The sequence below is a fragment of the Grus americana genome, chromosome 23, assembly GCF_028858705.1.
Source record: "Grus americana isolate bGruAme1 chromosome 23, bGruAme1.mat, whole genome shotgun sequence".
NCBI lineage: Eukaryota > Metazoa > Chordata > Aves > Gruiformes > Gruidae > Grus > Grus americana.
Genome location: NC_072874.1, coordinates 8,283,920 through 8,309,159, shown reverse-complemented (window position 1 = coordinate 8,309,159; position 25,240 = coordinate 8,283,920). Strand labels below are relative to the sequence as shown.

Sequence of the window (25,240 nt, the reverse complement as noted above, 5' to 3'; positions counted from 1 at the left end):
TAGAATTGTGTCCAGCAAGCAGTAACAGTGATGCTTTTTCTTGACCTAACACTGAAGATGTTTTAGCTGTTACTAACAGAAGAGGAAGATATTGATTTCATTTTTGTAAGTAAACTGAGAGCAATTTTGTCCCCTTTACTCATTGTCAGTGCTAATTCAGGGATAATGAATGTCACAGGCTGATGTCAGCATCTTTTCAATTTCTTAAATTATGGAAGGCACAAGTGTAACTTTTCCTGCAAATTAATGGCCCATGTTGGAGTGTAAATATTAATGTTTGAGTTGTGTTAGTCTCTCCCAAAATGGAATGTAATGTTCCCAGCAAAATAAAGTACTTACAGTGTAGGTGAAGTGAGGAATTTTCTCTTGTTATTGCAGATATGTAGAATCCCGATTTTGGGACTTCTGAGGCCTGTCAAAATACAATTATTTGTTATGGTCTCTCCTTTGAGTTTCTGAACTTCCCTGCTGGTACACTAATTATATAAAAGTACTGACTATTGCTTCTCTACTGCAGCTGAGTGAAAACAGCTTTCTTGTTTCAGTTCCTATTTTATTTTATCTGTAGGTGTGTAATGTTACAGCATTCCAGACATTAATCCAGGTTATCAAAGTATGAAAATGTTTGATTCACTTTCTGTGCCTTGCTTTAGGGGTTAAATTTGTAGTTCAGATGAAATTCTTTGACGTTGGCATATCCCCTAAGAGCCTCCAATCATATTCTGGCAAAATTCTCCACTCAATCCCAAACTCCAAAGAGTAATCTTAACAATTGCGTGTTCAGCCTCAGGTTAGACCTTACTCTTACCTGTTTGGAGATGACACCTTAATCATTTGTGCTCTAGGAAGGGACTGCTCCATTTGCTACCTTGACCTCAGCAGTCTGTTTCAGTGAGGATTTGTTTGGACTTTAGAAGACACCCAATTTGCTGACTGTTGAAGCACATGGTTGGAAGGAGCCTTGGTAGAGGAGAAGCTAGCTGAACAGTGCTCAGATGTCTCTGTTCCACAACTTCCTGCTCTCTGGAGGTGACAAGACTTTAGCAAATATCTGACTATGGAAGAATATCGCTTACGGGCTAAACTTGGAGCTAGCATCTGTGAAGATTAGCAGTGTGTTAGGTGACCTATATTAGCTTTGTTCCTGCAGAAATGCTCTGTTCCTGGTTGTGTCGTAGCCCTGTTAAGGCTGCAATTTAGGACTTACGTGCAGGCTAAGGTAATTTTGAGTCTCCTTCAGATCTTTCAGATGAGTGCTTTGCCTTTCCTCATGTTTCCAGCCCTTGGGTACGTTGAAAGACAGATGTCTTTCAGTGCTGTGTATTGATCATATTACTGATCAATGGTATTGACATGTACTTGGCTTCAAAGGTGGTCTTCATGTGTTAGAACATTGTTGGTGTATCAAGGTTGCTGGAGCCAAAATAAGTAGTCTGAGCCTTTCAAAAAATGTTGTCATCAAGCTTCAAGGAGGGTTTATGGAAAAAAAATAGGCTTTCTTGAAAGTAAGAGGCTTTTCAGAATGCTTCAAATTATCCCCTTGCATATGGGGAGACTCGGTAGTACCGAGGGCAAGATTATCAAATTCTTACGGTTTGAGATATGTAGAATCTGATGGTACCCATCCACCAGATCTTGGCAGTAAGAAATGTAATCTTACTCAAATCCGAGCCGTTAATGAAGTTGATCATAAGTATTTATCCACCAGGAATGCTACATATTGTGTACTTCTTTATTTCCCATAAAGTCTGATGTAAAGCGTTCCAGTAACATGGATAACACTTTAAAAGACCACATAATTTGGTGCCCTGAACCTAGGTTCCAGAAGATGGGATTCTCAGAAAATGGGTATAGTTAGTTGGTGAAATTTAACACCTAAAACGCCAACTGCCGGGCCTTTATGTCCAGTATGATTTAACTTATGGAGTAAGGTCCCTGAGTTCTCCTCTTTCCTTCCACAGGGCAAGCAGGAGGACTTCAAGACGACAATTCTGGAGGGTATGGAGACGGCCAAGCATCAGGTGAGGGTGGCGTTTGATGCTTGCCACTTAGTAGCAAGAGCCGCCAAGTTAGGGATTGATGCTTGCAAGTGCGCATGGGTGCGGTTGTCCAGAACTTAGCAAGAGATATAGGAGTTGTTTACCCACTTGTTAAAAAAGTGAGAGGTATTTTCAAATTTCAGTTGAGGTCTGTACCAACTGTGGAAAAGGACGCTAACCTATGTTGAAATGCCTCAGGCCGATCTCTCATCCCTCCACTCCTCTCCATGTTTAGAGGAGTCCAAACATGCAAAAAGATGCTTCTTACCTAGCCAGTTTCTGCCACCTAGAATGACACTGAAAACCCTGGGCTTCAGCACAGTAAACCTTTTTTCTAATTTGCTGAAGAAACATAGCGTGGAGTACCATTTTGCTCCTTTGCTTTTGTTTTTTTATTTTGAAGAGGTTTGTGCTTGAGCTGTATGCCAGTGGTTAGCCCATGAGATTTATCTGTTGGAGATTCTTAGTCTGCTTCTCAGTGGACTGGATTGTGAATTGCATTTGCCATTTGACCTCAGCTCTGATGCTAGCAGCATGCATTTATTGCTTAATTCACAGAATTGGTGTCTTTACTCTTAAATACTTAGAGTGCTACTGAAAATCTTCCTCCAGCTCTGCCACTTTTGCTCTCACTTGAGGATTGAGGATTAGGGTTTTAAGCAAAGAAGTTGAAGGTTCCAGAACCTATTCTGTACCTCCAAGTTGCTCTTTTTGAGGCAAATATACCTTTAAGATACTCATCTGAGAGTGCATCCTTGCTGTTCTAACTAAAGGATCTTAGTTATGTCTTGGATCTTACCACTTGCACAGAATTTCTGGCTGTTATAGATAGTGGGCTTAAGGATGCATTGCCTATTTCATTTTCAGGCAGGCATTGGCTGTTTGGAAATTCTGCATATTTTGCATTTTATATATATGCTGAGGGTGTGCTATAGCAATTGGCTGATTCAGCAGCCAAATAACTTTCCTTCAGAGTGTTTTTCATCTGCAGATGTTTCAGTAAGTCTTTAAATGAACAGCATCCCTCAAGATTTCTTCTGTGGGGAAGAAGATAATCAAAACTAGGACATTAGTTCCTGATGCTGAATGTCAGGAAGTGGCGAGTGTGTGTGTGAATGTGTATGAAGAGGACATGAGAATCCAGTGTAAGCAGAGCCATTCCTACAGTCCTTAGAGTTGCCTGCCCCAAGGAAAGCATGTGTAGTTCTGAACTGATACTCTCTTTAATGTGTTGCTTTCATGAAACACAAGCCCTAAGAGGGAGGATTTAATCAGCCTGAAATGGATTTAACTTTGAGCTGTGTAGTTGGAAAAGTAAATTCAAGGACATTTAGTTCTTATGAGATCTTCCAGTAGTTGGGCTAAATAAAATATCTTCTCTAATAATAGTTAGACTTTTTCTAAGTTCTGGTGTCAAACTCTGTCATAGAATCATAGAATGGTTTGGGTTGGAAGGGACCTCAAAGATCATCTAGTTCCCACCCCCTTCCTATGGGCAGGGACATCCTCCACTAGCCCAGGTTGCCCAAAGCCCCATCCAACCTGGCCTTGAACACTGCCAGGGAGCCAGGGGCAGCCACAGCTTCTCTGGGCAACCTGTTCCACTGCCTCACCACTGTCATAGAAAAGAATTGCTTCCTAATATCTAACCTATATCTACCCTCCTTCAGCTTCAGGCCATTCCCACTTGTCCTGTCACTCCATGCCCTTCAAAGAGTCCTTCTCCAGCTTTTCTGTAGCTTTTTTTTTTTTTTTTAGGTACTAGAAGGTGCTGTAAGGTCCTCCTGGAGCCTTCTCTTCTCCAGGCTGAACAAGCCCAACTCTCTCAGCCTGTCTCCATAGCAGAGGTGCCCCAGCCCTCTGATCATCTTCGTGGCCTCCTCTGGACTCGCTCCAACAGCTCCATGTCCTTCTTGTCCTGGGGCCCCCAGAGCTGGACGCAGTACTGCAGGGGGTTCTCATGAGAGCGGAGTAGAGGGGGGGAAATCCCCTCCCTCGACCTGCTAGCCGCGCTGCTTTCGATGCAGCCCAGCATACAGTTGGCTTTGTGGTTTGTTTTTTTCCTAAATACCAGTGCTCATCCAGAGCTATTCTGACATTTTAGTTTTAAAGTTCGAGTATTGTCATAAAAGACATGTGGCCTTAAAAAAAACAAAACCCAAAACAACCAAAAAAACCCCACCTTGGAGTTCTTTCCAAGGCTGTTAGGAATACCACTTTCTCTGGCTTCTCAGTTTGAAGAAATAAATTGCAAAGCTTTTAAAGAAACTGGTGAGTTGCCTTAAATCCACATGTCTGAGAGTTTCATGGTAATTGTTCACTGCATGACAGTCAATGCTTTTTAGCAAATATCTGGAGAAGGCACAGTCATTTTGGCATAAGTCTGTAAGAGAGTCAGGTTCAGCATTTCAAATCTTTAATTGACCATTCTCTGAAAATTGTGCTGCTGAGTTTTTTGCTAACACTTGATGATCTAGGACCTTAATTAAGATTTGTTAACATTAATATAGTATCAGAGAATTGGTAACTTCGGTTTTATTTACATGCACAGTTTTACAGAGTTCGTAGTTTAGCATATGCATTCATATATAGATGTTTGTCCAGTTGGTCCAGTGTTAGACTGAAGGACTACAAAAGGCTGGGGAATGTTTATTGCTGGAGAAGCTGAAGTTCTAGCAGAGCTACAGGTTTCTATTGCATAGCTGAGTATTAGTGTCAAGAAGTGTTGCGGGTGTGTCAACTTTTCCTATTGTTAATTTAATTTTACTTTCTCGCAGTGCTCTGTACCCTCTTACTAATTTCCTCTTGCTGTAAAATTTTCTTTACCTTGAGTCATCACACAGATCTTCTAATCTTTGTTTGTGAATGAATTTTGCTAGCTTCACAACTGTTTCCTTGCTTAAATTTTGTTCTTCACCTTTGGGATGTAAAAATGCTTGAAAGTTAAAGGTGTGTGTGGTTGCATCAGAATTCAAAGAACAGAATTCCTTTCCCCATACAGTGACGTGTACCTCTGCACATTAATTTCAAATTGTCAAACAGTTTTCTTGGTTAGTGTAACACACTGTAAGCTTATATTTTTCTGTGATATTTATTATAATCTTTTGAATAATTCCAGTTTCAGCAAATTATCTTAATCTTATTGCATTACTTGTGGGTTTTTTTCCCCTTAGGATGTATTGGCTTATATCTTTCCAGATCGAATGTCCTCTCCTCTGTCCTGATCTTAAGTCATTCCCTAGCACATAGGAGATTTACATTGTTCTTGCTGTATATCACATCTTAGTATTTCATTTTGCTCGCTGTGGCCTCCAGATTTGCTTTCTGCGCTCTACTTGTGCACTTTGTGCAGCTGTGTCTTAGTTTGTTACTTTATATATAGTATAACATTCAGATGAGATTGAGGAACGTAGGGTATATAACTGTATTACCAGTGTTTGAATTCATAGAAGTACAGGTGCCTTTATGAATGAAGTCTTTCCATAGAGAAAATGTCTACTGTATATGTTCAACATTAGTCTTTTATATGTGGAGCATTTAAAAGGAGAAGTCAGAAATCTGCAGTTGTTGAGTATAGGCAGCACCTGGGGAGGGAACACAGGAAAAGCTAAGTAGGATTGTATTTCATTGCACTGCCTGTTGTGAATATATAAAATATGCAAAAGGACAGGTTAAGATGAGTTCCTCTAGCTTGAGGAGTTCAGTGCAAATGAAACTTAAAAGCAGGTGAGAGGAGGACTGTAGGCATTGTGCTTGTATCTTATAGATCTTTTGGCTTTGAACGTGTTCCAAAATGTTTTTCATATTCTGATAGAAACTAGAAACTACACAAATGAAGGACAGCATCTAAAGCAGTTATGTTTTATTGATATTACATATATGTTATATATAATATATATTATATTGATATGTGCCCCTGCCCCCTTATTTTTTATGGTTGGTTGGGGATTTTTGTTTGTTTTGGGTGTTTTTTGTGAGTGTTTTGGTTTTTAGTTTTTCCCTCTAGTATAGCTTTTTTCATTAACACTAGACGATACCTGTAATATAAAGAACTGTTGACTTGGGAACGTGCATGTCCTGCAGAAGTAAATAAAAGTACTAAATGAAAGCATGACATGGAAATGGCCACCACATCACCTCATGGCTGGATGCACTGGCTAGGAAGGGTAGTGTAAAAATACTTATTTAGCAGTTCCTTTTGCAGTGCCTGTAGACAACTTGTCTTTTTATTGTAGGTGTGGAGGGTGCAGCTTTCCAGAGTAGACTTCCACATGACCGTATGACATCTCAAGAAGCCGCCTGCTTCCCTGATATAATCAGTGGGCCACAGCAGACGCAGAAGGTGTTTCTATACATCAGGAACCGCACCGTAAGTTTGTTGTAAAAGTATTGATGAAAAAAGAGTAGGACATTTGTGTACCTTGCAAAGACTTCTTGGCAGTTACCATGTCTAACAGTTGGCAGATTTTTTGTTTTTGAGGTGGTGAGGTTTCATTTCTGAATCCAATCATGCTTTAAGTTGCTAAGGAGGGTGTTATCCAGTTCTTGATTGAGGCAATGCTGTGAGGCAGCATAAAGATTCTGTAGCATATTTACAATATCCAAAACATGGTCATAACAACCATCAAAAGACATGATTCAGCTAGTACAGCTTTTAAAAAGTAAACAAACAGAAAGCTGGTGTAAATGTTCTGTTACTTGATCTTAAAGAAGTCTCTATAGAATACTTAAAATAATATTCAATCAAATACATTGTTGCTTAGAATAAGGCAAATCTCAGAGCTGTTGGTTTTTTACTTTGCTTAGTATTCAGTTGCTGTAATACTGAGACATCAAGCCAGTCATGTGGCTTATTCTCAGAACAGAATAGTTACTTTGGCAGCTTTGAATTCACAAAAGAAATTGTAATGTTGAAGAAATGAAACCGCTTCTGAATGTTTGTAGCGTTTATGCCCAATTCAAAACTTCCATGCAATTCAAAATTTAGTAAGAAGGGGCAATATTAAAATAATTCATTGGGGAGTTCATTCGCTTGAGTTCAGGCAAGCATGCCTGAAGTATAAACCTTAATAAAACTTAAGCTGTACTATTGTGTTTTGCAGGTGATGCTTTTAAATTGTGACAATGCTTTAGGTTCCTCAGCACACAAACAGGGTTCAGGGCTTTTTCCTGTACTTAGTAAAGAGTGCTTCAGAAAACTTAAGTCATGGTAGAAAAATTAACAGTAGGAAAGCAAGAAATATTTTGAAAATTGCTTTGTTACCATATTTAAAAGAGAAAAGACCTTATTCACCATTCAATTTTTTTCAGACTTAAGATGATCAAGGGGCATCACAGTGTATTAACCATGGTACCACCCAATGCTTAATAACTTCTTTAAGTTATTTGAAATTTATGCATGGTGGACATTTTTGTGCTAAGAGTGTGACTTTTGCTATTCCTGTGAAATCTCCCTCTAATCAACCTAAGTTGTAACTTTTGGGAAGTCGTGAGATGTGTAAAAGCAGACCAAGGCAAGCCAAAAAGTTTGAAAAACAGTTTGTGTGCATCCTTGTACTTATAGCTTGCACAGTACCAAGGGATTTGAAAATATTGAAGAGAGCATGCACACCCAGAGTTCCCAGAGGTTAGAGTTGGACTAGTAAGCCTGATATTTCCAATTTGCCTGGTAACAAATGGAATCAAGAATTGAATGAATGACCTGGTAAGTAAAAATGTATTTTTGAAGGCTCACAGTAGGTTTTATAAAAGGAAGACATCCTTTACAGTCCATTGGAGTTCTTCAAAGGACTCATGAGAAAGTGAACAATGGAGATCTACTTCATGTGATCTTCTACATCAATCTTCCCCCCACCCCAAAAAAAAAAAACCCCACCAACCAATCAATGAAAAAAAAACCCAAAACAGTAAAAGCTCATGCTAAATTACTGTTGGCTAAAGCAGATCATGAAAATATACAAAGCAGAACGTAGGATAAATGATCTATTGTTGCAATGCAGGGCACTTGTGGTTTGAAGCCTTTAAAATCTCTAAAGGCCTGCACTGTTCTGTGTATTCGTGGAGGGTCTAAAAATCAGAATTTGTAAAGAAATGGTCTTTTGCTGCACATACTAAGTTATTTTAGGTAGTAAAATGAGGACTACAAAAACTGAAAAGGATGAAGACTCTTACGAGTAACTGGGTGATGACATAACAGATGAAATTAATTTTAAATAAAACTAAATTAATGTGCATAATGAAAGTAATTGTATATATACGTACGTAGAGATTTATATTAAAAATATAGATTATGGGCTTTGTACTCTTCCAACTGAGAATAGAATCTGAGCATTATGGTATGTAGTACTACGAAATGGTTAGTTCCACACTCAGAAATGATCAGAAGGAACATTGTTAAAAATCACTTGGAAAGCGAGTAGAAGAAAGTAGTATGCTAGAGATGAAATTTGCCTCAAATTGCCTCCCAAATTATATGGAAATTCTTTCTTAATCTTTCCTGTTCATTATACTTAGGTGATTTCCACTTTAATTTGGTATCTGTGAGGAGCCATGAAGTTCAGTAGTACAATTGTAGAGAAATACCCAAATAAATGACTAATTCCAGAATGTAAAATGGTGTGGGGATGCTATGTATGACCTAGATCTAGCATTGAATGGTAAAATGTTATTTAACTATTGCCATCCATGCCATGAAGTAGGATTTCTGTTGGGAAAACAGTTGTGATTCTATTTTGTGCTTTTTTCTCTAGCATGGTGACATAATTAATATTTTCACAGGCAGCTCTTCCTGCTTGGTTTTTGAACAGTAACTGTCCTCCAGCTGTTCGTTCTTGTGCATACGTGGCCAGTGTAGTCCATGGTAGTGTCTTATATCAGTGAAGATGGATTAGATGATTAAAGGTGTGAGATAAATAAACTTCATAAGATCACAAGTACTTCTGCAGATTTTACAAAAATAATGTGAAATTTGATGCCGAAAAGTCAGATGCTGCTGATACTGCATGCTTAAAATATCACACGTACCACATGCCATGCAGGTAGAAGGAAGGCTACACTTATAAGCATCCTGGTGCTTCCATTTTGTAGCTTTTGTTCTTGCTGTGTATATTTTCTTGCATGTGTGATTAGGAAATTGCTAACTTGATGCATTTCCACTTATTTGAAATGGTGTAGGAAGTTAAAATGGACTATATTGCACATTAAAGAACACTGGAAGGCAAAGTTCAGTGCAGCTTGGATAGCACTGCCGAAGTTTAACTTGTTAGAGTTTTTCATCTCCTAACAGCATTTGGTAACAAACGTGCACATGGTAAACACCTCTTGTATTGCTTAATATAGTGTCTTTTATTGTTTGTTTAAATACAGCTGCAGCTCTGGTTGGATAACCCAAAGATTCAGTTGACATTTGAGGCAACTATCCAACAATTAGAAGCACCTTATAATAGTAAGTCAAGTCTTTCACTGCAAAACCATACCGTATGTATCATTGCTATTCTTTTTTAGTTTTGGTTGGGGAAAAAGCTGCTCTGAATAAAAAGAGGACTTCAGATGGGTCCTTTTGTTGTGCTCCATGAGTGTTTGTGTACAGAATGGGATATTGCAGTATGCTCATGTTTCAGGTTTGTTCATTTGAGTTCATTTGTCTGGTAAAGAAATATATCCCTAGCAGAATTCAAAGATGGGTTGTTACAGAAGTTTCCTGTGAATGAATTCACATGCAGCTTTTAGGGTTTGCTACAACTTCATGGTGGCTTGCAGCTGTGAGATTTTCTTAATCATAAGGCTTCTGAGAGGCATTAAAAAGTTGTATGAGTCTTGAACAGACTGGCCATGATGAAAGAAGGAGATAAGAGCAAGGAGTTACTGCTTGCAGTTGTAGGCCATTTCACCCTTCTCAAAAAAGATCCCAACAAACTGGAAAAGGTTGGAGGGGAGCCATAAAGAAGTAGTAAGTAAAGAAGAAAATAATGCTGAAATGAACACAGATACACCGTCAAGTATTGAAAATAGTGAATTATTGTGTTTGTAAAAACAAAAGACAGAATTCAGTGCCTCAGTAATGGGTTGGCTTAATACTGGCAAATCGCATTACGGTTCTTTGTAAAGATCTCTGGATTTGTGCAGTCAATTTCAGAAAAGATGTTCTTCCACACTAGGTAAATAGAAGCATTTAATGTCCTGTACCGCTTTTCAGGCGGTATTCAAAAACTGCAGTATAGTATGGAAAACAGCTTGTGGTTTCCAGAAAACTTTAACCTCAGCCTTCTTCAGGAAGATGGATTCTTCAGTAGGGCAGATGGACGTGCAGAAAGGGATATGTTCAGTGTGACTTTGCTGGATTGCTGGTGTTACATTTTCACTTGTGAATGTTTCCAGTACATACATGCTGCTGAACATACACAATAATTTTAAAACATTACAATTTTTTAGGTGATACGGTGCTCGTTCACAGAGTACACAGCTATCTGGAGCGGCATGGTTTAATCAATTTTGGTATCTACAAAAGAGTGAAACCCCTTCCAAGTAAGAAACTTGAAAATTGTCTCTAACTGGAGTTTTGTTTTATTGTTCTGTGATTTGTTAGGGGACAAATTTTTGAGTGCTTTTTTAAGCTTTGCGGTGCTGAGAAAATAAGCCTGTAAAGCCATCTGGCTCTAGGTGTTCATGGGTTTTTTATTTTGGCATGGAGAAGCCATGTATTTAAGTAGATCACTTTGAGAGGGAACAGTGTTTGCAAATCTTCTGTAGATAATACGGTGACTGTCGCTGTTTAATGAGTTATCTTTGTTCCTTGTTTCAATAACAAAGGACAGAAACATAGTATTGTACTTAGATCTGTTACATGTTTATATAATGCGTGAATTTTAGAAATGCTGAAATTGTCTGTCCTTTCTAGGTTTTATTCTTCTGGGGCAGAAAGAAATAAAACTATAATACTTTGTCCTACAGTAATTAAGAATCAGTTTCTTCAAACAATTATCCTTCAGAAGTATTTTTCCTCCTGTTTTCTTCCTTGATACAGATGCGCTACAGGTGTATTTTTCTTGTACCTGTCTCATTAAGAAAAAATGTGAAGAGTTTCACCATATTATGTACATGATTGCTTCCATTTTCTTTTTGTGGCTATTTGTTCTGTTAAAGAGTTTGTTCTGTCAGAACTATGGATGAGAAGGAAGCTTCTTTTTGTTCTTGGTATTTCTTAAATGCAGCTTTAACATGACTGCTTGCAATGTAGTAATGCACGTATAGAGCCTGTAGCTTATTTTTCCCTTTCTTTAGCCAAGAAGACTGGAAAGGTGATCATTATCGGTTCTGGAGTCTCTGGGTTGGCAGCAGCTCGCCAGTTGCAGAGTTTTGGAATGGATGTCACAGTTCTGGAAGCCCGGGTATGAATTTCTGTGCTATTTTACTTCAATACAGACACTTAACCAGTAACCCCAGTCAGTACTAGCATAAGGCTAAGTATCCCAGCAGCATGCCCGAGATGGGTAGGCTTGTGTATAGTTACAGGCAGCTGGGATGTGTTGCTGAGTACTAAACTTGCCTCACTAGGAAACAAGTGATCAGTTCTCACTGGGAGTTGGCTAATGCTTTCTCAGGGGTGGATTTCTATAGTCAGGTGCTGGTGTCATATGCTTACACCAGTAATAGCCTGGAATTGTCTTCCTTTCATGATTTTTCGCTGGAAGGCAGAATGTAAGTCTGTATTTCAAGAACTTGTGCATTGAATAGAATCATTGTTTGGAATTGCCGTACAACATCAGGCAGGATATTTTTCTTGCACCTTTTAAGTCTACATTAATTCTTTTCTTATTTATTACTGTGTGTTTAACAGAGGCTTTAAAGTTATATAGAGCTGCATTTTGTGGTGCGTGAACTAGCTGATTGTTCTTCCAGTAATAAGGTATTCTTTTATATCTAGCCTTGAGTTGGAATATCCCCTTTTTTTTGAAGTTGAATTTTTTTCATATAATCTGATCAGCTTGATACTAATTTAAAATAAATCCATTGACAAATTAAATTGGAGTTTATCTTATGTTTTACTCCACGACTTCATTTTGTTTGTGTATTTACTTCTGACATTCTAGCACAAATGAAAATAATCTGCTTAAGTTTTTTTTTTATTAGAGTGATGTTTCAGGCTTTTAATTTTGCTAGCTACTGCTCTTCTTGCTAGGGAGCAAGAGCTGCAGGCTCTGTGCTTCACAGGTTCTGTACCACTAGAGCGAAGGAGAGCGCAACAATCTTTTAAGAGTCTTTTGCTCACCTGAATGTATTGTGGGGTTTGGTTTTTTGGCTTGTTTGTCTGTTTTGGTTTTTGGATTTTTTTTTAAGCTGGAAGAAAGAGATCTGTGCTGTAACCTGGGTTTTGTTCTATGCATCTTTGTTATAACCAGTATGTAGATCTGGCAAGAGGCTATTTAAAAATAATGACTGAAAAATATTGTGCATTTTTCTCTAGACTGCTGCAACTCTTCGTGAGTAGTCTGTAATTTTTATTTTTTTTAAGACTGTCTGGTGTTTTCTCACATCATGATTTCAGTGATTCAGGTTGCAGTTTCTTTGTGTCTACTCATTTTCTGTAACTGTTAGACTATTAGTTTACATGCTTCTGAATTGCTATTTTAATTACTAAAAATCAAACTACATTTTTATATAAATTGGTAGCTGTTTGGGATCTTTGCCCAATTGTAATTTATATTTCTTTCTGATATCATCCTGCTAGCTGGACTGAGAATAGGGAAAGGTGGCTTTTTTCCTTTTTTTAAGTTTAAAATGGTAGGAAAATAAGTCTCATCCTTAAGTCAGTAGTGTGTGTCAAGAATCAACAGCTTTTTTTCCTGCTTCTAAAATGGGCTGTTGATTTGTGGTTGTCTTCTTGATTGATATCTGGCTTTTCTGTGGAGAATAGATAGGAGTAATTGGCTAATGTTTTTTCTAACCCTAACATTTTGTTTTCTCAAGCACAATTGAATCATTTCCTATATAGATATTGGATTTTGTGGTAGGAAGTGGGAGGAGGAAATCTAGTGTGTAACGTAATCTATCCATAGATAATGAAGGATTCGTTTTAGAATCACAACAGATCCTAAAGTAGATAGTTAAATTTGTCCAAATCAAGTTAGGCATCTTCCTTCCCCGCCTTCCCTCCCCCCACCCCCCCCTTATTTTAAATGCAACTTAAACATTTTTTTTCCTTAACTTAGGCAAATTAATTGAGATCAAGTGTTCATTTGCAGAGGTTCTTGGAAAAGTGTACATTCTATTTATTGAACCTTTGGATAAGAGAATATTTATTCCATGTTCTGTAGAAATTGCAATGATTATGTTTGTTCGAGATGTATTGCCAAATGTTACTGGAGGCTTAATATCTTGTGCTTTTAAAAGGACCGAGTGGGAGGAAGAGTTGCTACCTTTCGCAAAGGGAACTATGTTGCTGATCTGGGAGCAATGGTGGTAACAGGACTTGGTGAGTTTTTAAAAGTAAAAAGGAGCGAGGAGGAAAATTGTGGGACAAGATGTTACAAATCTTTCATGGGCAAAATAATTGAGTATTTTTAACTGTTTAAAAAAGTAGAGGCTCCAGTTCAGCCTCTTTGGCAGTTAGCATTTTTCATCAGTGAATCTTCAGAACAGATGGCAGCCTGCACTAAGAGCTGGGATTTTTGTTAGTGCCATAGCTCTCATTGGTCACTGAAGTCCCACAGGTGCTTGTCATGCCATCAAACTGTTGTAGATCCATTCTTTTACAGTTTGCTTGTGCTTAGTGGAATTCTTTGCTCTTTCCTTGGCATGCCACCATTCTGTGTGTTTCTCCTTTGCCCAATTCCTTTAAGGTGGCATCTGCCCTGGGTTCTCTGCACTTGCTGAGCAAGTCTTTCTAAAGCTGCTTTAGCCAGCTGCCAGTGGCTTCTGAGCTCAGGTCCATGGACTGAATTTCTTGGTAACACTTAGTTGTTCCCTTGGATTTTCCAAAGTATAAGCTAAAATTGAACATGGAGAAGTAGGAATGTAGTGAGGGGATTAGTTGAGTAGCTAAGAGCAAAGTAAATAAGAGCGAACAAATAGCAAAGTTAAAAATGGGAGAGACCCCACAGAGATGGAATATGTTTTTTCATTTACATAGAGGGAAAAAACAGGAGGAGGGGGAGTGAAGAACAGAGCCATTCTAAAGAGAAAGCCCTTCTTAAAGTCAGTATTTAAACCCCAAAAAGTCCTTTCTCTAAGTGATTTGAAAAATAGTTTTAAAAATAATGGCAAAGAAGTCATATTTCTTCCTATTTAATGCTGGTTTATGGGGTGGCATCAGTTATTTATACTGGTTACTCTGCTAAGATGATGGGCAGGTGTTTAGTGTGGAATACCCTTCAGTAATGCAGTGAAATGATAAAATATTATAAAACCTGTAATAAAACGTGAGGTTTTACTGACTTCCAAATCTTGGTGTCTGTCTTATGATTAATCTTTTTAAATTGCATACAGAAATTGTTTCCAGCCAAATAATACTGAAGTTGGACAGTCCTGATAAAGAGATTTAAGGTTGCCTAGTGAAAGACTGTAATAATTAATCATGGATGTTTCCATTCCAAAATAACCTACCCTTTGCCTTGAATGAGGCAATATATGATGTGGACAAAGAGATTCCTGTAGTGAACGAGGTGGTTTGAAGGGCACCCTTCACATTTCTGAATCTGGAAGAGATGTGAGGAGGGAAGACTACTGAAGGGGTTGAGCTTGTGGTTTGGGAAGGTGAAAGACTGAAGTTATGGGATCTTTTCTGGGTTTGTTAGTAAACCATGGAAGAACTAAAATTTTTAGTAGGTTGTTGAACTTGAAACATGAGCTTATTTAGGCCAACTTCAAAACTCTATTCTACAATTGTACTAAGGTTGTTGCCCCCCCCCCCCGACTCTGCTTTTATAATCAGCCCTTTTTACATACTGTCCTTTACGTGTTGGTGGGTAGGTGGTGGGGTTTTTTTCATAATCTTGTTGCAAGAATTGCTGTGAAGAGTAGACCTTTGACAGTATTACACTGCTTCACTGGAATGCACTTTGCACTAGATTTGTTGTGTTTAGTCTCTGAAATAGCTTTAAATGTGGAATTATTATTTAATTGCAGACAAACTTTGCAGGAGTACTCTGTTAACTATACAAAATGTTTTCCAGGAGGAAATCCCATGGCTGTGGTCAGCAAACAAGTGAATATGGAATTGGCTAAGATCAAACAAAAATGCCCACTTTATGAAGCAAATGGACAAGCTGTAAGTCTGATACCGTTTTCATGAACCTTTTAAAAAGAAATAGTATCTCAAGCGTATTTGCTACTAGGCTATTTGTCTAGCAGGGGATAGCTTCCAGGAAAAGGGAGAGGAGTAATGAAAGTGTGTGTCCATTTTTAGGCATTGTGGTAATGCATGTCCTCATTTCACAGTGATAAAGTTAATTTTCTTCCTAGCAGCTGGTATACTGCTGTGTTTTGGATTTAGGATGTGTTGATAACACGCTGGTGTTTTAGTTGTTGCCACACACTCAAGGATCCTTCTTTTCAGCTTCTCACACTGTCCTGCCAATGAGAAGGCAGGGGGTGCCCAAGGAGTTGGGAGGGGACACAGCCAGGACAGCTGACCCAAACGGGCCAAAGAGATATTTCATACCATATGACGTCAAGCTTAGTATATAATGGGGGTTGGCCGGGAGGCAGTGTGGCTCAGGAACAGGCTGAGCATTGGCTTCAGGTGGTGAGAAATTGTGCTGTGTATCACTTGTTTTCTATATTCTATTATTGTTGTTGTTATCATCATCATCTTCCTTTTCTGTCCTATTAAACTGTCTTTATCTCAACCCACAAGTTTTACCTTTTTTTTTTCTTCTTGATTCTCTCCCCCATCCCATGAGGGGAAGGGGGAGTGAGTGAACAGCTTTGTGGTTGTTTTAGCTGCCTACCAGGTTAAACCATGACACTGCACCTGTTCTCCCAAAACCTGCACTTTCCACATGAGTTTTTAACTTCAAAGAGGTTTTGTGGAAGCTAAGTTCCTGTTTATTCTTCCCAAATTCATTACTGTTTTTCCTTAGATAGTTCTCTGTCTCCTCTTTGAAACAATTGTCTGCTGTGTTGGCACTCTAGATTTTGTTGCTGCTGCTGCTACTTCTCCCTGAAATAAGTTCATTCTGGCTGTTGAACTTACCTGTTGATTTTTAAAGAATTGACTAACCAATGCCAGCTGGTCAAATGCATGCAACAGTTCAGCAATAATATTCTAGAGCTGGGATTCAGAAACTTAATTAGCTTTATTTCTTTCCTCTGCAGTGTCAAGGAGTGCTGTTAGAGCTAGAAATGATAGATCCTAGTTTAGTGCTGAATCTCACACATGTGGAAGTGTCCCTACCTCCTGAATCTGAAAATATGGTACTAAGAGTAACTTCTGAAAGAAGACAGATGAGGATACTGGGCTTCTTGCTAGAGGCCTGAAAAAGTGATCTTTGGCACAAATCTGTTGTATGTAACCTGGCACCTGCAGCTTTTCTTACTGCACATAAGTGAATAGGGTGTTATATTAAACTCAGAGAAAGCTACCAAGGCATTGTAGACAGTTCTAGCAGTCAGTCTGCTCTCACATTGTGAAGCCAGTCCTGCATGTAATATGCTTGCCTCTGCCCTGCTGTGTGCCCCCTCCCCCAGCTGTTTTCAGCATCTGCCCAGGTAATGCTTCAGTATCTCGCAGTGGGGCAGATGTATCCCTGTGCAATTTCAGGACACTCCTTCTATTAACACCACCCAATAAGACATGATTCAGCTACTTTCAACTTCAGACCATGCTTTTATTGTCTCAGTAAGCACTGTGGTGCCTGCAGCTGGACTACACAGCTTTCCTTTCTGTAGCCCACTCCTTTCTGTTCACAGTATGCTAGATCACTTATATCCAGCTAAGCCCCTCCGGCATATGCAGCTCCAGCGTCATGTGGTCCAGGAATTTCCCTTGCTTATCAGGCACTTACAGAAGAAGCCAGTGGGAGTGGGTTGTTTGTCTGACTCCTTCTGATTACTCTGTAGTGTTTGCCTGTAGTGCATTCATATGCTATTGATCCTAGGAGACCCTTCAGCACAGAAAAGATTCTTACTGCGCCTTTGGCTAACCTTGTGGGACAGGTAACATTACCTCCTTGTGTTCAAAGATGGTTGCTTCAGCAAGGAGTTGCTCCTGGTTAGATCTGTGCATTGATTAGTATAATGACAGGAAGGTTGTAACACCAGTCATATTGTAAAAAGGCACGTCACAAAATTTTTCAGCTTACCTGTTAGGAACAAAGCTTGATATGTATAACTGGATATATTGTCCAGACTGCATGTTATCACTTGCTTGTGATTAATGTTGTCTTGGTGACTACGTAATGAACCCAAGTGCTATTCCTTGGTTTAAAAATAAACAAGATTGCCTCTATGTGCTGTTTGTTCCCTAGCATGTCTGTCATGTTTAGCTTCTGGAACATTTGGCTAAAAATGGCTTCAAATTAGATCACAGAATCACAGAATGGTAGGGGTTGGAAGGGACCTCTGGAGGTCACCTAGTCCAACCCTCCCTGCTAAAGCAGGATCACCTAGAGCAGGTTGCACAGGGTCACGTCCAGGCGGGTTCTGAATCTCTCCAGAGAAGGAGACTCCACGAACCTTTCTGGGCAGCCTGTCCCAGTGCTCGGTCACCCTCAGAGTGAAGAAGTTTTTCCTCATGTTGAGATGGAACCTCCTGTGTTCCAGTTTGTGCCCATTGCCCCTTGTCCTGTCCCTGGGCACCACTGAAAAGAACCTGGCCCCATCCTCTTGACACCCACCCTTTAGGTATTTATAAGCGTTGATCAGATCCTTTCTCAGTCTTCTCCAGGCTAACCTGACCCAGCTCTCTCAGTCTTTCCTCATTCGAGAGATGCGCCAGTCCCCTCATCATCCTCGCAGCGTTCCGCTGGACTCTCTCCAGTAGTTCCCTGTCTGTCTTGAACTGGGGAGCCCAGAACTGGACACAGTACTCCAGATGTGGCCTCACCAGGGCAGAGTAGAGGGGGAAAAGAACCTCCCTCGACCTGCTGGCCACACTCCTCTTAATGCACCCGAGGATACCATTGGCCACCTTGGCCATGAGGGCACACTGCTGGTCATGGAGAGCTTCTTGTCCACCAGGACTCCCAGGTCCTTCTCCGCAGCGCTGCTTCCCAGCAGATCAACCCCTAACCTGTACTGGTGCTGGGGTTATTCCTCCCTGGGTGCAGGACCCTACACTTGCCTTTGTTGAATTTCATTTGGTTCCTCTCCTGGACAGGCTGGAGAGCTGGGCGGTCTCTCTGAATGACAGCGCAGCCTTCTGGTGTGTCGGCCGCTCCTCCCAGTTTTGTATCATCGGCTGACTTGCTGAGGGTACACTCTGTCCCTTCATCCAGGTCATTGATGAATATATTGAACAAAGCTAGTTAATAATGACAGTTAATTAGGAAGAAAAGTTGTGTGATTAATGATGATGGGTATTGTAATCTTTTACCAGCCAGATACCACAAATGCCAACATAATCTTGATTACGTGATATTCAGTATCTGTGCATCTATCTGTGATCATATCTCTGTATTGGCTGTAGCTCATGACCATCTAAACTGTTAAAGGTTGTTACTTTGTATGATAAAGTAAATTAAAATGGAAGCTCTAGAAAGAATTTGAATTTCCTTGCTCAGGTGTGGTGCATTTGTACCTTGAAAGCTGTGTGTTTTGACATGTACTGCTCGTGCCGTCGTTCTCTTGTTTTTTATAATATACTCCATGATAATACTTCCACCAAGGCAGTTATTTTGTTAACCCTTTCTTTTCCTTTTTAGTGTTGCTATAATTTTTCCTTTGATTATTAGCACTGCTAAAAATTAAATGCTGATTATCTATTTCTGCAATGTTTTCACATCTTAGTACTTTGATTTTCACCCTACTGTATAAAGCTTGTCATGAAATAGCTGTGCAGGCTCCTTACGTGTTATTTCTTTCTGCTGCAATTGTTGAAAGGACACTGTCATTGTTCTATTTTATAAACAGTGAAAAATAAATTTAGTTTAAGCTGAAATCACTTTCTACAGGATACGCTTCTTCCAAAGGTTCCAGCCTTCACACTGGGTTGCTAATGAGCATTGGGCAAGTAGCTTCTAAATACCTTTTTTGGGAACAAAAGTTTTGCTGACCCTGCCAATAAAGAGTCTACCAACTTGATTGTGTCCCTTTACATTTTCCTTTCAGATTATTTGCAAGCCCAAGTCCATTTGTTTCCCTCCTTGTCCTCAAACCTTCTCAATTTTTGTCCACCAGTAACAGCCAGGAGCACTGCCTTTCTTGTCCCAAATAGACCACTAAGGTTCCATGTCTGCCTCTGGCATTTTGGCAGACTTCACGGTGCTTGACAGGAGGCAAGTTGTAGCCTTTAACTTAGCTAGTTCCCCAGCCATCCTAGGGAGTATCAGAGATCTCTTCGGAAAACAATATATACCAGATAACAATTCAGACATGTAAAGCAGGGAATGCTTCTAGAAGTCTAGGGACAAGTAATAATTGAATGTTCTTCATAGCTTGGCTACTGTCTTGACAGCTTTCTACATCTGCACGGTATCTTTTCAATGGTTAACCATTGCTGCCAGTCTGTCTACATCTGTCTCCACTATATGCATTTGCTGAAGGACATGCGCACGCCTGCAGGGCTACCTTATTTGCATTATGGAGACGTGGTGGGATGGCTGGTATGACTGGAGTGCTGCGGTGGAAGGATACAGGCTTTTTAGGAAGGACAGGCAGGGGAGAGGAGGAGGGGTGTTGCCCTCTATTTCAATAACAACCTGGAGTGCATGGAGCTCCACCTGGGGATGGAGGAGGATCCAACCGAGCGCTTACGGGTCAGGCTTAAAGGGAGCGCAGGGACAGGGAACATTATAGCAGGGGTCTGCTACAGGCCACCTGACCAGGGAGACCGAGCGGATGAGGCCCTCTATAGACAGATAGGAGTAGCCTCGTGTTCACAAGCCCTGGTCCTCATGGGGGAATTCAGCCACCCGGATATCTGTTGGAAGGGCAACACAGCAGGGCACAAGCAATCCAGGAGGTTCCTGGAATGCATTGATCATAACTTCCTTCTCCAAGTGAAAGAGGAGCCAACGAGGAGAGGTGCCATGCTGGACCTTGTTCTCACCACCAAGGAGGGTCTGGTGGGGAATGTGAAGCTCAAGGGCAGCCTTGGCTGCAAGGACCGTGAAATGGTGGAGTTCAAGATCCTCAGGGCAGCGAGGAGGGCGCACAGCAAGCTCACTACCCTGGGCTTCAGGAGAGCAGACTTTGGCCTCTTCAGGCATCTGCTTGGTAGAGTTCCATGGGACAAAGCCCTGGAGGGAGGAGGGGCCCAAGACAGCTGGCTAGAATTCAAGGATCCCCTCCTCCAAGCTCAGGAGCAATGCATCCCAACAAAGAGGAAGTCAGGCAGAAATGCCCCGAGGCTTGCATGGATGAACAAGGAGCTCCTGGACAAGGTCAAACAAAAAAAGGAAGCCTACAGAGAGAGGCTGGAAGCAAGGGCAGGTAGTGTGGGAGGAATACAGAGGAACTGTCCAAGCAGCCAGGGATCAGGTTAGGAGAGCTAAAGTCCTGACAGAATTAAATGTGGCCAGGGATGTCAAAAGCAACAAGAAAAGCTTCCATAGGTACGTCAGTGATAAAAGGAAGAGTAGGGAAAATGTGGGCCCCCTCCAGAATGATATGGGAGAGACTTGGTTACCCAGGATATGGAGAAGGCTGAGGTACTCAATGACTTTTTTGCCTCAGTCTTCACTGGCAAGGGTTCCAGCCACATCACCCAAGTCGCAGAAGGCAAAGGCAGGGACTGGGAGAACGAAGAACCACCCACTGTAGGAGAAGATCAGGTTTGAGACCATCTGAGGAACCTGAAGGTGTACAAGCCCATGGGACCTGATCAGCTGCATCCGTGGGTCCTGAGGGAACTGGCGGATGAAGTGGCTAAGCCACTCTCCATCATATTTGAGAAGTCGTGGCAGTCTGGTGAAGCTCCCACTGACTGGAAAAGGGGAAACGTAACCCCCATTTTTAAAAAGGGAAAAAGGAAGACCCAGGGAACTACAGGCTGGTCAGTCTCACCTCTGTGCCCAGCAAGATCATGGAGCAGATCATGAAGCAGATGCTCCTGGAAACTATGCTCGGGCACATGGAAAATGAGGAGGTGATTGGTGACAGCCAGCATGGCTTCACTAAGGGCAAATGGTGCCTGACAAATTTGGTGGCCGCCTTCTATGACAGGGTTACAGCGTTAGTAGATAAGGGAAGCGTGACAGACGTCATCGACCTGGACTTCTGCAAAGCATTTGACATCCTTGTCTCTCCAGTTTAGAGACATGGATTTGACGAATGCACCACTTGGTGGATAAGGAATTGGCTGGATGGTCACACTCAAAGAATTGTGGTCAACGGCTCAACGTCCAAGTGGAGAACAGTGATGACTGGTGTTCCTCAGTGGTCGGTATTGGACCAGCACTGTTTAACATCTTTGTCAGTGACACGGGCAGTGGGATCGAGTACACCCTCAGCGAGTTTGCCGACGACACCAAGCTGTGTGGTGCGGTCATCGTGCTGGAGGGAAGGGATGCCATCCAGAGGGACCTTGACAGGCTTGAGAGGCGGGCCTGTGCAAACCGCATGAAGTTCAACAAAGCCAAGTGCAAGGTCCTGCACACGGGTCAGGGCAATCCCAAACACATCTACAGGCTGGGTGGAGAATGGATTGAGAGCAGCCCTGCGGAGGAGGACTTTGGCGTGTTGATTGTATGAAAAGCTCAGCATGACCTGGCAATGTGTGCTTAACTGCCCAAAAAGCCAACCATGTCCTGGGCTGCATCACCAGCAGTGTGACCAGCAGGTCAAGGGAAGGGATTCTGCCCCTCTATTCTGCTCTCATGAGACCTGACCTGGAGTAATGTCTCCAGCTCTGGGGTCCCCAGGACAAGACAGACATGGACCTGCTGGAGCAAGTCCAGAGGAGAGCCACAAAGAGAATCAGAGGGCCGGAGCAGTTCTCCTATGAAGACAGGCTGAGAGAGTTGGGGTTGTTCAGCCTGGAGAAGGGAAGGCTCCAGGAGGACCTTACGGCACCTTCCAGTACCTAAAGGGGCCTACAGGAAAGCTGGAGAGGGACTCTTTACAAGGGCATGTACACACTGTGATAGGATGAGGGGGAATGGCCTTAAGCTGAAGGAGGGTAGATTTAGATTAGATATTAGGAAGAAATTCTTCCCTGTGAAGGTGGTGAGGCCCTGGCACAGGTTGCCCAGAGAGGTTGTGGATGCCCCATCCCTGGAAGTGTTCAAGGCCAGGTTGGATGGGGCTTTGGGCAACCTGGTCTAGTGGAGGCTGTCCCTGCTTATAGCAGGGGGTTGGAACTAGGTGGTCTTTGAGGTCCCTTCCAATCCAAACCATTCTATGATTCTATGACAAAGTATATGAGAATTGCTCGGTCTGCACCGAAGTCATAAGTCTCTCTTGTTGGTCATATCTGTATGATGACCCAAGATTGAGCAGTTTTATACCTTCAATTACCACTCCTCTAAAGTGTGGTTATTCTTGCAAGTCTCTTGTTTATTAGATTGTGCAAAAATCTTCCTTGTTTCTGCTTTCTTCCATTGATTTAGAGAGTTTGGGTTTTGTCTTTGCCATGGTATTAACCTCATTAAGAAAGACTTTTCTCCAAAGAGAAATAAAATTCTCTGCATATAGGATGGGCTCTTAATGATTGAAGTTTCAGTTCCTTTCTTTGTGGTGAGTTGGTTTCCTCCAAAAAACTTACCGATTTTGGAGTTCTGAATAGCTTTGCGAAGTTCTACTGCTTGCACAGGTGCTTAAGCTTCTGAATGAGGCATTGATGTCACCTGTGAAAAGGTAGGCAATGTAAAAATCAAAATGTCATTTTCCTTTCTTCATCCTCACTTCATATTGCTGGGAAGTGTGCATTTTTTAATGCTCTCTTCCAACTTGTTGTCCACCAGGATCCTTGTATCCTTTTCTTCAGAGCTGATACCCAACAGTCAGTTATCAGCCTGTCCTGATGCCTGGGGGCATTCCATCACAGTTTCGATGCTTTGCCTTTGAATTTCATGAGGTTTTTTGTCAGCCCATTCCCCCAACTTGTTGAGCTTACACTGAGGGGAGAAGAGATTGGGGAGGCCTGACAGCAGACCTTATCCATAAAGTCTGAGGGAAAGAGGAATTCAGTACTTCAGCCTTTACCATATTTGTTACCACTAGGTTCAGGAGCAGGTCTGCAGTCTGCATTACCCTTACTTTTTTGCTACTGCTGTGTATGCAGAGAGCCCTCCTTCTTGCCCTCTTATGTCCAGCATCTCAGTTTCAACTCTGACTTCTGGTTTTCCTCATGCTATCTCTGCATGCTTGTGCAATGCCTCTTCATTCATCACACATGACTTGTGGGGTAATAATAGATGCTTAAGCTGGAACTGGGAAGATGAAGCTTAAGTGGTAAAAGTGATTACCATCAGTTTCTTGAAATGGGCTCTAATTTTGATTTTTCAACCTTCAGGAGAGCTATCCTACACCACTACATACAGAAAAGATCTTAGAAACCTAATTGTTCAGTGGAGTCTGCTCTGTGGCTCTAGAGAGCCTCTGTTCAGTCTTAAGGCAGTGCTTAGTAGTAGCAAGTCCTCTGTTTTCCATTGAAATTTCTACCGAGGATGTGAACCAAGTTCTGGCCCACAGAGACAGGGCTTTTACTTAAGCCAGAAACTGCAGCAGCATCCTGTTATCCCCAGGGCCTTCTCTTCAGAGGTAGAATCACTTATCCATGGATCGACTCTCAGGAAGTATCCTAGAAAACAAGTCATTAAGATCATGTCTTTTCATTTCTAGCCCTTCCTTTTTCATGATTAAAAAATTAAAAGAGCACAGTAGTATGTACCCATGCTATTAAAGTAGATCCTAGTGTTCAGATCTGGTACAAGAATGCAAAGGTTAAGTCAGTGGTGGGCGTATCACTGGAACGTGACAAAAAATTCCATTTGGGAACTGCCATTTGAGGCTTTGCTTATACCTTTGCTATGCTCAGTAGTCTTGTTGAAGCTTTCTGGTACATACAGGAAAATAGTCTCATAATTGTGAAATACATGTTCTACTTAGTATAAAGCCCAAATCTTTTTGAATACAATAGGTGCAAATTACATCATTACATAGCTATGGAGTTATATAATTGTTATCAAACGTAACTGGCAGCAGCTACTAGAGAGGATGGCATAGAGGAATCACAAGTACAGATCTGGCTAAAGAGGAAGTTTCAGCATGTAATTCTGCAGGGGAACAGTATCAATCAGGGAAGGTGATAGGGGTCTTTGGGATAGATTTCCAGTTTGTACACAAACATACTGATCTCTCTCTTATAGTCATCAGTGTTTTCTCTCTATCCTTTGTTTAACCTAGGCTGAGTTTAACAGGTGTTAATACTGTGTGGTGCTTGCTCTTTTCAGCACATGCAAGCGTCATTACCTAACTGATATTTCCATGCTGGCAGCAGCACACACTGTTTAAATTAGTGTCTTCAGTACAGTCAAATACTACCATTCCTGAGGAGAAGTGGAGAGGGAGGTGCTGATCTCTTCTCCTTGTTGTACAGGACACGTGGGAATGGTTCAAAGGGGACCAAAATGCACCAGGGGACTTTTAGACTGGATATTAGGAAGCGTTTCTTTACCAGGAGGGTGGTCAAACACTGGAACAGATTTCCTAGAGAGGTGGTCGATGCCCCAAGCCTGTCAGTGTTTGAGAGACATTTGGACAGTGCTTTAACTTGGTCGGCCCTGAATTGTTCAGGCAGTTGGGTTAGATGATTTTTGTAGGTCCCTTCCAACTGAAATATTCTGTTCATGCTGACCACTTCAAAAGGTAAGTTTACTGTCTGTCTACTTCACTGAGATATGCCAAGCCTTCTAAAACCTTGTGATTGTGTAGAGCTATCCTACCATCAGAGTGGTCTTTTGTCCCATTGGCAAGCTTCTGGAGTTGAACACACTTTCCAGTAAGTAAATCTTCGTGTGCCCATAAATCGGTTTGCTTTCCTCATGCAAGAGAAGTCAGTTGTCATTGTGATTTGCCAGCTCTTCTTGTAGCTCTTTGGCCAG

The 25,240-nt window shown here is 41.2% G+C and overlaps 2 protein-coding genes across 4 annotated transcripts in view; one reads left to right on the top strand and one right to left on the bottom strand.

Moving 5' to 3' along the window:
- The window catches only part of KDM1A (lysine demethylase 1A), a 57,622-nt gene that overhangs the window by 6,170 nt on the left and 26,212 nt on the right, over window positions 1-25,240 (top strand). The window contains exons 3-9 of one of the 3 annotated variants that reach the window (XM_054802413.1): window positions 1,962-2,021; window positions 6,275-6,408; window positions 9,405-9,483; window positions 10,470-10,562; window positions 11,319-11,425; window positions 13,428-13,509; window positions 15,209-15,303. In XM_054802413.1, the coding sequence (XP_054658388.1) occupies window positions 1,962-2,021; window positions 6,275-6,408; window positions 9,405-9,483; window positions 10,470-10,562; window positions 11,319-11,425; window positions 13,428-13,509; window positions 15,209-15,303 (650 nt within the window). The remainder of the gene's footprint in view (window positions 1-1,961; window positions 2,022-6,274; window positions 6,409-9,404; window positions 9,484-10,469; window positions 10,563-11,318; window positions 11,426-13,427; window positions 13,510-15,208; window positions 15,304-25,240) is intronic. The other 2 variants (XM_054802414.1, XM_054802415.1) reach the window with 2 other exon arrangements.
- The window catches only part of LUZP1 (leucine zipper protein 1), a 79,494-nt gene continuing 76,261 nt past the window's right edge, over window positions 22,008-25,240 (bottom strand). Inside the window, exon 4 of the mRNA XM_054802412.1 lies at window positions 22,008-23,937. Within this exon, the coding sequence (XP_054658387.1) occupies window positions 23,926-23,937 (12 nt within the window). The 3' untranslated portion in view covers window positions 22,008-23,925. The remainder of the gene's footprint in view (window positions 23,938-25,240) is intronic.